The sequence below is a fragment of the Sardina pilchardus genome, chromosome 24, assembly GCF_963854185.1.
Source record: "Sardina pilchardus chromosome 24, fSarPil1.1, whole genome shotgun sequence".
In the NCBI taxonomy this organism is placed as follows: domain Eukaryota; kingdom Metazoa; phylum Chordata; class Actinopteri; order Clupeiformes; family Clupeidae; genus Sardina; species Sardina pilchardus.
This window is the reverse complement of record NC_085017.1, coordinates 5389242-5401741: the sequence shown is the minus strand read 5'-3', so window position 1 is coordinate 5401741 and position 12500 is coordinate 5389242. Positions and strand designations below refer to the sequence as shown.

Sequence of the window (12500 nt, the reverse complement as noted above, 5' to 3'; positions counted from 1 at the left end):
TGTGTGTGTGTGTGTGTGTGTGTGTGTGGAGTGCGGGGGGCCGGGGAGTGTTTTGTAAGAGCACAAACAAAATAATTGAATCAAAAGTAGACGGCGCAGCAGATGAGGCAGAGGGGGGACCAGATGACGGGGAGGGAGATTTAGCCGCCCCTCATGAGCGCTTACCCGCAGTCAATTACCAGCCCACCCCTTCACACACACACACACACACACACACACACACACACACACACACACACACACACACACACACACACACACACACATACAGTACCCTCCAGAATTATTGGCACCCTTGGTAAAAGTTGACTAAAAATAGGTCTAAAAAATAATCTTTAGGTGATTTATTGTACTCCCACAATGAAAACAATGAGGAAAAATACACCCTGCAAGGGAAGCAGATTTATTCTGAGAAAAAGGAAAATCTCATAAAGAAATAAATGTTTTTAATAAAAACACGTCATTCACAATTATTGGCACCCCTACTTATAATACCTTCTTAAACCTCCCTTTGTCAATAAAACGGCATGTAATATTCTTCTCTGACACCCCATAAAGATTGAGAATACAAAGTTAGGGATTTAAGACCATTCATCTTTACAAAACCTCCCCAGATCGTCCAGATTGCTAGGTCCACACTTGTGCATTCTTCTCGTTGACTCATTCCACTGTTTTTCTATGGAGTTTAGATCAGGGGACTGCTATGGCAATGTCTGAAGCTTGATTTTGTGTTCAGTAAACCATATTTGTTTTGATCTGTGCATTTGTTTTGGTTCATTGACCTGATGAATGATCCAATCATGACCAACTTTTAGGGCCTTGGCAGAGATTGTTTGATTTCCTTTGAAAATGTTCAGGTTTTTCTTGGTGTTCATGATGCCATGCACCTTAATTAGGTTCCCAAGGCCTTTGGGAATTAAAACAGCCCCACAATAGCACAGCCCCTCCACCATAATTCTGATTAGGCATGGGGTTCTTTTTAGCATAGTCATTCTTCTATGTAAGCCAAAGACACCTTAAGTGTTTTTAGCAAAAGAGCATCATTTTATTTTCATCTGACAATAGACCACACTCCCAGACATGTCATGGTACCATTCAGTAACTCCTGCCATTTACATTGTTCATTAAATGACTCTACTGGTTTTAACCTGACATGCTGTCTAAATAATCTATTAGCAGTGAGGTCACTTTTGAAGATTTTTTGGGGGGACTTGGTGACCCCAAGATGATAGCTTTGTCTCTAACTCTCAACAGTGGTTCTTATGGATTTTTTGCCTATCATACCATCCTCCATACTGTGCGTGGGAGCAAAATAGCCATGGGTCTTTGTCCAAGCATGTTTGCCACATTTCCAGATGATTAGAACCTTTTAATCATCATTTTAACTGGACATATAGGCATTTTCAACAAAATACCTAGTTTCCATAGACATTCTCTTACTTACAAATGTCAACACAATTTCTTTTTATTTCAATTGAGTGTATTCTCTTGTCTCTCCAATGTTGAAAAATGACTAGAGGATTTAGCCTCTGAGTGACTTCATTTTCATACCATAGTGAAAAAGAACGTCATGAACTACTTCTGAAAGTTCACAGACACTCTGATTTACTTTAAAACGTTGCATTTACATAGGAAAATGCTCTTGTTAAATGTTGTACATAATATGTTTCAGGGGTGCCAATAATTGTGAGCAAGCTGTTTTTGTTAAAAATATTTATTTCTTTATGAGATTTTCCTTTTTCTCAGAATAAATTTGCTTGCCTTGCAGGGTATATTTTTCCTCATTGTTTTCATTGTGGGAGTACAATAAATCACCTAAAGATAATTTATTATACCTAATTTTAGTCAACTTTTACCAAGGGTGCCAATAATTCTGGAGGGTACTGTATACACATACAGCACACACACACACACTTCAGTTTGCATTGCTGGTGCTGGATAAAGGTCCAGGCCAGATTAACACCAGGTGAAGTGTGTGTCCATCTGTTCTGTGCGTTGACTCTCTGGGTTAGCCGCTCCAGAAAAGCAGCAGAGGCGCACAGTAGGACACATAACAGGGATGGAAGCAAAATGGGCCTCACACACACACACACACACACACACACACACACACACACACACACACACACACACACACACACACACACACACACACAAAGCTTCACCATTACTCTTTAGTCAGTTGACAGCAGGGATGCTTGACACACACCACTGGTTGGAAACCCCTGCACTACCCTTGTAGTAGATTTTGATGATTTTGTGATTGTCCATTGCTGCTGTGTTTCAGGAGAGACCTTGAGCCTGTGTGTGTATATGTGTGTGTGCCGTGTGTGTGATGGTCTGCTGCTGTGTTTCAGGAGAGACCCTGGCGTGTGTGTATATGTGTGTGTGCCGTGTGTGTGATGGTCTGCTGCTGTGTTTCAGGAGAGACCCTGAGCCTGTGTGGAGACCCAGGCGTGTGTGTGTATATGTGTGTGTGTGATGGTCTGCTGCTGTGTTTCAGGAGAGACGCTGAGCCTGTGTGGAGACCCTGGCGTGTGTGTGTACTGTATATGTGTGTGTATATGTGTGTGTGTGATGGTCTGTTGCTGTGTTTCAGGAGAGACCCTGAGCCTGTGTGGAGACCCAGGCGTGTGTGTGTACTGTATATGTGTGTGTGCCGTGTGTGTGATGGTCTGTTGCTGTGTTTCAGGAGAGACCCTGAGCCTGTGTGGAGACCCAGGCGTGTGTGTGTATATGTGTGTGTGTGATGGTCTGCTGCTGTGTTTCAGGAGAGACCCTGAGCCTGTGTGGAGACCCAGGCGTGTGTGTGTACTGTATATGTGTGTGTGCCGTGTGTGTGATGGTCTGTTGCTGTGTTTCAGGAGAGACCCTGAGCCTGTGTGGAGACCCAGGCGTGCCGGTGCACGGGATCCGTCTGGGGGAGGAGTTCTCGGTGGGCAGTGCGGTGCGCTTCAGCTGTGAGCCGGGATACGTGCTGGCCGGATCCTCCGAGCGCACCTGCCTCTCCAACAGCACCTGGACCGGGACACAGCCCGAGTGCCACGGTAACCATACACACTCCTCTCTCTCTCCAGCAGGGAGTTTAGTCTCTCTCTTTCTCTGTGTGTGTGCCTGTGTGTGTGTCTGAGTGAGTGAGTGAGTGAGTGAGTGAGTGTGTGTGTGTGTGTGTGTGTGTGTGTGTGTGTGTGTGTGTGTGTGTGTGTGTGTGTGTGTGTGTGTGTGTGTGTGTGTGTGTGTGTGTTTGTAGCTGGTCCTTCTACTACAGGAAATAATCAGGTCTGTTTCCTGCTTTCCTGAATTGAATGAATGATTCACCTCATGCATCTAAACCAGGTCACTGCGTCTGAATCCCTTATCCTGGATACATGCATTATTATGTGTGTGTGTGTGTGTGTGTGTCCATTTGCATTTGTATGTGAGTGCATTAGTGCATACGACAGTGTATATTTATGTGAATGTGTGTGTGTCGCGTTTGTGGACACACACATCAGTGTGCCAGTGGGTCTCAATAGCATTGGATTTGCCTCATTTTAATGATCCAAGAACGCATACACAATAATTGACGTTCCCAACACATTCTAATGGGCTCCTAGAGAGCGCTTCCCAGCCCTCGTTTGATTCCCATCTCCTGTTGAACTGCAGGCCTGGCTCCCCGTTATTAGGCCTGTCTAACAGCCACGTTTGGCTACTCAGAGGCCCCTTCATCTTCGCTTTAAAAGAGCCTTAAACAGAGGGGAGTCTTTGAGAGTATTTTTGGGTGAAATCTAAGGTGTGGGAGTCTATAATTAGACAGTTAGTTCCTGTTTCATGTGCACCGTACTGTCGCTGATTACTGCGTCTTTGAAGAGGTGCTGTTTTACTTTGTTTTACTTATACTTTCCAGGTGTGTGTGTGTGTGTGTGTGTGTGTGTGTGTGTGTGTGTGTGCATGCATGCGTGCATGTGTGTGTGTGCATGTGTGTGTGTGTTTGTGTGTCTGTGTGTACAGTATGTGTGTGTGCGCGTGCGTGTGCGTGCGCGTGCGTGTGTTTGTGTTGTTGCTGTCTCCTAAGAGTTTATAGTTATGCAGCTGCAACATGTTATTTCTCCTTTTTATGTTCATGTCTTTTACTTTTTTAGAAGTACGGACACACACACACAGACACACACACACAAAGTGTCTTTATTTCTGTCTGTGGCACTCAATGTAGGAGCTCTCTCTCTCTCTCTCTCTCTCTCTCTCTCTCTCTCTCTCTCTCTCTCTCTCGCGCGCTTTCTCGCTTTCTCTCAGTATAAATGTAAGAATGATGTAATGGGAAGAGACAGAACACCACAAGGCAGACTGCACATATACATATTTGACACCAGTGTGACACACACACACACACACACACACACACACACACACACACACACACACATACACACACACACACACACACACACACACACACACACAGACACACACACACACACATAGACACACACACACACACACACACACATACACACACACACACACACAAACACACACACGTGTGGGAAGCTATGTAGATCATCCAGACTCCATCTAAAAAGCTTGTTTTGGAGTCTGGAGATGCCCTCATGCTTTATTCATAAATATCTCAGGATTGGATGTCTCCTCAGACTTGTACCGTGCCATTTGAAGGACAAGAGTCACACACACACACACACACACACACACACACACACACACACACACACACACACACACAAACATACTCGCACATAATAATGCATGTATCCAGGATAAGGGATTCAGATGCAATGACCTGGTTTAGATGCATGAGGTGAATCATTCAATTCAAGAAAGCAGGAAACAGATCTGATTATTTCCTGTAGTAGAAGGACCAGCTGCTCTCTCTCTCTCACACACACATATCTATTTTCTCTTTCCTCTTTTCTATCTATCTATTCCCTTGAGTGGCATATTCTCTCCACTCTCTCTCTCCTTCTTTTTCTCCCTCTTTCTCTCTCCTGTCCTCTCCTTCTTCCTCTCTGGATTGTTTTCCTGTTTGTCTTTCTCTCCTCTTGTCTCATTTCTCACCGACTCTCTGTTCTTTGTCTATCTCTCCTTTCTATTCCCCCTCTCTCTCTCTCTTTCTTATGTCTTTTCCTGTTGCTCTTCCTCTCTCCATGGCATTTTGATCCTTTTTTCTCTCTCAATTCAATTCAAGAATGCTTTATTGCCACGACAAGATCAATAATAGCACTAATACTAATCTCTCTCTCGCTCTCCCTCTCTCCCTCTCTCTCTCCCTCTCCCTCAGTGGTGTCCTGTGGGAACCCCGGTACTCCGCGGAACGCTCAGATCCAGTTCCACGAGGGCCTGGTGTTCTCGCGCTCCATCACCTACGCGTGCCGAGAGGGCTACTACTCCACAGGCCTCCTGACCCGCCACTGCACCGTCAACGGAACCTGGACGGGGAACATGCCCGAGTGCTCTGGTACGGTTCCGTTCTGTTCTCAACCAGTCCGACCCTCAAAACACCCCCAAGGAGGTGCTCTACGGACAGCGAGCCCGTTCGTGAACCGCTGCCGTTCTGGAGTCTTTGAATCAGCTTGATCTAGTGAACCAGCCCGCGTTTCCACCAGTTTTGAACCAAACCAAGGATCCGTCATTAAAGGGATATTCCGCCATTTTTGGAAATACGCTCATTTTCCACCTCCCCTCGAGCAAAACAATCGATATTTACCTTGCTCCCGTTCATCCAGCCATTCTGTGAGTCTGACGATACAACTTTTAGCTTCAGCCTAGCATAGATCATTGAATCGGATTAGACCATTAGCTTCTCGCCTGCTAGCTTCATGTTTAAAAGTGACTAAGATTTCTGGTAATTTTCCCATTTAAAACGTGTCTCCTCTCAAGTTAGAAAAAGCAATAAGACCAACTGAAAATGAAACCTGGCGTTTTTCTAGCTGATTTGACATGGAACTACACTCTCATCTGGCGTAATAATCAAGGCAACTTGCAAACGTACCATAGGCGCAGTGATATTGTACGCAGCATCTGAAAATAGTCCCCATAGACAACAAGCAGTAGTAGTGCCAGTAGCTGCAAGTTGCCTTGATTATTACGCCAGATGAGAGTGTAGTTCCATGTCAAATGAGCCTAGAAAAATGCCAGGTTTCATTTTCAGTTGGTCTTATTGCACTTTCTAACTTGAGAGGAGACACGTTTTAAATGGGAAAATTACCAGAAATCTTAGTCACTTTTAAACATGAAGCTAGCAGGCGAGAAGCTAATGGTCTAATCCGATTCAATGATCTATGCTAGGCTGAAGCTAAAAGTTGTATTGCCAGACTCACAGAATGGCTGGATGAACGGGAACAAGGTAAATATCGATTGTTTTGCGCGAGGGGAGGTGGAAAATGAGCGTATTTCCAAAAATGGCGGAATATCCCTTTAACAATGGGTGTTGCATGCAAAAACAAAAGTGAATGAGATATGTACTCCGGATAGCAGGAAAAAAACACAGTCCGACCCTCAGAACACACACACACACACACAGAGACATGACCAGGTGCTCTAGTATGGTTCCGCTCTCATCTACAGTCCGACCCTCAGAACTCCTCCTGCATCCCTCTCTCTCTCTCTCTCTTCTCTCACTCTCTCTGTTTCTCCTCGCCCTCTTTCTCCCTTGTGTTCTCTTGTTCTTTCTCTCTCCTCCCGCATTCCTCTCTTCCCTCACTCACACTCTCTCTCTCTCACTCTCTCATTCTCATTCTGTGCAAACATGAGTTTATATAAATTCATAAGAACAAAATAATATTACTAATGTTGCGCTATCTCTCTCTACTGCCCTCTCTCTCTCTATCTGTTTTAATAATGGGGTGTTAAAACTCTCCATTCTCCATTCAAATGTAAATTGAAGTTGAACAAGGCGCTGCTTTGTTTTGGCATGGCCATGACACAGTGCACAGTGCACAGTGCACAGTGCTGCCAGATCATTTGGGGTTGGCTGCGTACCACATCACATGGATGAAACAGGGATGGGAGGAAGTAAACAAATGAACTAATAATATTTATTATTTATAAAATAATTATTAGTTTTCTCTCTCGCTCTGCTATCTCTCTCTCTCTTTCTTTCTTTCTCTCTGTCTCTCTCTCTCTCTCTCTTTCTCTCTCTCTGGTTCTTGGAGTGTTGGCCTAATGGAGCAATATAGGGAGAGGGGGTGGATGTTTTTGTTTATTATTCTCAGCTCGGTTATATTTAATGGGATGGTGTACGCATTGTTGTCGCATATTTTGGTGTGATCATGTAAGAATGGTCCAGTAACGGAGCTTTAAAATAAGTATATCCAGGATCAGGAATGACGATTCTCTGGTCATTCAAACCAGCCACGTCCTCTCACCAGCTGCTAACGTCCTCTATCTCTATATCCCCCTCTCTCTCCCTCTCTCCCCTCTCCCTCTCTCCCTCCCCCTCTCCCCCTGTAGTGATTAACTGTGGTGATCCGGGTGTTCCTGCTAACGGGCTCCGTGTGGGCGGAGACTTCACGTTTGGCCGCTCCGTGTCCTTCCAGTGTGCCCCGGGCTTCACCATGGACGCCGACCGCGCCTCCACCCTCATCTGCACTAAGGACCGCACCTGGAACGGAACCAAGCCCCTCTGCAAAGGTACCGGCCCGGGTTCTACACGCTAACGAGGCTTTTCCACTGTATGGCATCACCTCGACTCTGCACGACTTTACTCACTTTTTTGGGGTTTCCATTTCCATTCCACCTCCAATGAGATTCCCAGCGAGCTGAGGTGATATCAGAGGTTGATGTTATTGACGTTAGAGTTGTTTTCTTCAGCGTTGCTATGGCGATCGGCTAGCGTATGGGGCTACTTTATTGCAGTGGAAAACGAACACTCCAAAATTGTGTAGAGTAGAGTTGAGTCGAGCCGAGTCGAGCGGAGCTGATACTATGCAATGGAAAGGCCTCATAAAAAATGGTTATTGGAGTCAAAACTCTGTGGTGAACCATACCATCAGGTACAAAAGGTTCTTCACATTGGAAATGGTTCTTCAGAGCCTCAGATCATAATGGACTAGGCGTAATATGGCATGTCATTATGCCATTCATTAAAATCTCTGAAGAACTTGTACTGGCCCCATTATCTTGAGTGACTGTACACAGACCTGCCACGGAACAGCTGCAGAACCAGGCACTCGGGGAGGAATTAGATGTCACACCAGAACACGAGAACAGAAACAGGCACTCGTGACCCACATAGAACCCCCGCTGGACAAATCCCAAACGCTCTCCACGCATAATTGTGCGTGTGCTGTATCCTCCGCCCGTGAACAGGCTCGTGGAGATTGGACAGGCTCGTTGTGAAGGCACACACTGCACATAAAGCAGCGGTAGTTATTAGCTTTTTAAGTGATTGACAGAAGAGTGCTGGCTGCTTTAATTAGGCCCCGCCGTTCCTGGGTGAATATTTTGTTGTCGTCCTGATAAAAGGCGCTGGAAGGCTCCGCTGCTCTGTCAAAGCCATCAAACAGAGAGGTGTGAAGCGCCGAGCCTGCCCGCTGTGGAGACTTCACGCTAACACACACACCTCCTGTTCGGAGCCAGTCAAATGACTGTGATAACAGCAATCAGGCTGTTCATTAACTCAGCACAAGTAAACAAACACGTCTCCAATAAAGGGAGCTGGTTCTAGGCAGAGAGGTTGAGAGGCTCACCCCTGACTCAGTGCAGGACTACACTTGTGAAATGTGATAAGTCCTGCAGCAAGGGAGAAGGCATTCATATGGAGGCTGAGTGCTTGTTGGGTTCAAAGGTGAAGTGTTCAAGTGTAATAGAGCATGATCAAAGACTTCACCTTTAATTCTGCATAATTAGGGCTAGCATGCCACACAGTAAGCAAGTTATGCACTACACCAAGGCTGTAGTAAGCCTAAATGGTTTTAACATTCAGATATGTGTGGCATTTAAATGTGGTGTTGGGTCAGATGTTTAAAGATTGTTAAGTTCAGACTTCAGACTTGCTCCTCCACCTGTGCACTGACTCCTATGTATGTCTTCAACATGACACCCCCACCTCTCTCCTCTCTACTCTCTCCTCCACCTGTGCACTGACTCCTCCCTTCTCCATCTGACTCATTTCTCCTATCCACCTATCTTGTCTCTCTTCCTCTTGACTCCTCTCCCCTCCATTGGTCTCCTTTCTCCTCCAACTGTGTCCTGACTCCTCTCTCCTCTCTCTACCTTTCCTCTCTTCTCTTTTCTCTCTCCTCTATCCACCTCTCCCCTTCTCTCTTCTCTCCTCTTTCTTCTCTCCTCTCTCTCCTCTCCTCTCTCCTCTCCCCTCCTCTCTCCACCTCTCCCCTCTCTCCTCTCTTCCCCACCTCTGCTCTCTCCTCCACCTCTCTTCTCTCTCTTCTCTCCTCCACCTCTCCTCCACCTCTCCTACTCCACTCTCCTCCACCTCTTCTCTGACTCCTCTCTCCACTCTCCTCCACCTCTTCTCTCCTCTCCTCCACCTCTCCTTCTCCACTCTCCTCCACCTCTTCTCTCCTCTCCTCCACCTCTCCTTCTCCACTCTCCTCCACCTCTTCTCTCCTCTCCTCCACCTCTCCTTCTCCACTCTCCTCCACCTCTTCTCTCCTCTCCTCCACCTCTCCTTCTCCACTCTCCTCCACCTCTTCTCTCCTCACCTCTCTCCTCTGTGGTGTCTCCTCCACCTGTGCAGCCATCGTGTGTGGCGCTCCACCCAGCATCCCTAACGGTCAGGTGGTGGGCTCGGACTTCCAGTGGGGGGCCAGCGTGAGCTACTCGTGTAACCAGGGCTACCAGCTCTCCCTGCCCACCGTGCTCACCTGCCAGGGCGGAGGCAACTGGAGCGGAGAGAAGCCGCAGTGTTTCCGTGAGTCACACACACACACACACACACACACACACACACACACACACACGCATGCACACGCACACACACACACACGCACACACACACACACACACACACACACACACACACACACACACACATGTGAACACACACACACACACACACACACACACACACACACACACACACATGCGCACACACACACACACACACACACACACACGCGCACACACGCGCACATACGCACGCACGTATGCACACACACACACACAGACATACACGCTCAAACATACAAAAAGGATATGTGTACATACAGACACACACAGGTCCCTTTCATTTGTCTCTGTATCCATGTATGTATTTAGTGTTTATTTGACATTTCCTAACGTGTGTGTGTGTGTGTGTGTGTGTGTGTGTGTGTGCAGCTGTGTTCTGCGGAGACCCCGGGTTCCCTGCGCAGGGCCGGCGTGAGGACCGTGGCTTCACCTACCTGTCCCCCGTCTACTTCTCCTGCTACACCCCGCTGGTGCTCGTGGGCTCCAAGGTGCGCTACTGTCAGTACGACGGAACATGGAGCGGGACGCAGCCCTCCTGCATCGGTGAGGTGGCACACACACACACACACACACACACACACACACACACACACACACACACACACACACACACACACACACACATACATGCACAATGAGCATCAAACCGGCTAATAGACTAACTGGAAGAAAAAAGCACCATGCCAATCTGTTGACATGATGAAGAGTACAGTACAGTATGTAATGATGTGAGGCTATTTTGAGGCCAAGGGAACTTCATCAGGATGCATAGTATCCTGGATCCATGAAATAGCTGCCTGCCTCTATGGGAATTTAACATATACTTATGACCCCTGTATTTTAAGGATTGACATTTATTTATTTACGACACATTATTCATTCACAAAGAAAATTGGTGTCCTTAAAGATGAGATGTTTCCTCATTTTTTCCCTTAAGGCATTAAGATCAATTTCCAAAAGATGATTTTATATTCCTCTTTTTAATTAACTGTACAGTAGCATGGGTTCAAAAGTGTATGAGCCTAACTGTACTGCATGTGTGCATATGTGTTCTGCATGTTCACTGTGTCCTATGGCATATGTGTTCTGCATGTTCACTGTGTCCTATGGCATATGTGTTCTCCATACGTTCTGCATGTTCACTGTGTCCTATGGCATATGTGTTCTGCATGTTCTCTGTGTCCTATGGCATATGTGTTCTGCATACGTTCTGCATGTTCTCTGTGTCCCATGTCATATGTGTTCTGCATGTTCTCTGTGTCCTAAATCACATAACGTTTTTCATACGTTCTGCATGTTCTGTGTTCTCTGTGTCCCATCTCATATGTGTTCTGCATGTTCTCTGTGTCCTATGGCATATGTGTTCTCCATACGTTCTGCATATTCTATGTTTTACAGTATGTTCTTATCGCTCATGTGGTCTACATGTTCTTGGTTCTCTGTGTTCCAGACCCCAGCCACACTAGCTGTGTGGACCCAGGAACCCCACTGTTTGGAAATCAGAACAGCACACAAGGCTTTCAGGTAAGTCTCTCACACACACACAACTCTCTCTCACACACACACACACACACACACACACACACACACACTTGAATTCCTTATTTAAATTCACCAGTCAAATGAATCAAATATTCTCGGAGATGATGCCGCTTTGACACTGGCGGGTACATAAAGCGCTGCCTACACCTCTCAGCAAGGCTCCTTTCACAGCTGATATGGAGCAGAATTTTGCCAGCTCTTTAGATTTTCTTTTCATTCACTCGCCAACACACACACACACACACACACACACACACACACACACACACACACACACACACACACACACACACACACAGAGCTATCATATAAATCCTCCGGGCATGTGTGTGTGTGTGTGTAATGTGTGTTTGTCTGTGTCTGTCATTGAGTCTGTTCAAGGCAAAGGATATGCATATACGGGTTGTGTGTGTGTGTGTGTGTGTGTGTGCACTGCCTCCACTCCTTGTGTATGTCACGTCATGTTTAGCATGTATGGCACCACTTTGCTGTGTTATTGCCTATGAGTGTGTGTCGGTCCACATTTACTCTGATGGCAGTCATGTCGACTGCTGCCTTTGTTTATTTTGATCTTTGTGTTGATGTTTATGTTTACATGTCTGAGCTCATAGGCGTGGCACTCGACTACACGGTCCTGACATATAGGCATCAATAATGCATGAACAGCACTTTGATATTAAGATCCAGCTCACTTATCGTTATGAATGTCAGGTGGTTTGTATATATGTGTGTGTGTGTGTGTGTGTGTGTGTGTGTGTGTGTGTGTGTGTGTGTGCGCTTGTCTGTGTGCGTTCCTGCCTGCATGTGTGCGTGTGTATGTGTGGTTGTGTGTGTTTGTTTTTCTATGTGTGTATGTATGTTTGTGTTCCTGCCTGCATATACATATGTGTGTGTGTGTGTGTGTGTGTGTGTGTGTGTGTGTGTGTGTGTGAGAGAGAGAGGGAGAGAGACATAGTGTGTGTGTGTGTTTGTGTGTGTGTTCCTTACCCACTGGTGTCATATATGTACTGTATATACTGTATGTGTGCTGTCTGCCTTGTGGTGTTCTGTCTCTT

The 12500-nt window shown here is 46.2% G+C and overlaps 1 protein-coding gene across 1 annotated transcript in view; it reads left to right on the top strand.

The window, feature by feature from the left end:
* Positions 1-12500, top strand: part of csmd2 (CUB and Sushi multiple domains 2) — a 398565-nt gene that overhangs the window by 373124 nt on the left and 12941 nt on the right. The window contains 6 exon segments of the mRNA XM_062529179.1: positions 2865-3047; positions 5273-5449; positions 7444-7623; positions 9692-9865; positions 10273-10446; positions 11354-11427. Coding sequence (XP_062385163.1) covers positions 2865-3047; positions 5273-5449; positions 7444-7623; positions 9692-9865; positions 10273-10446; positions 11354-11427 — 962 coding nt within the window.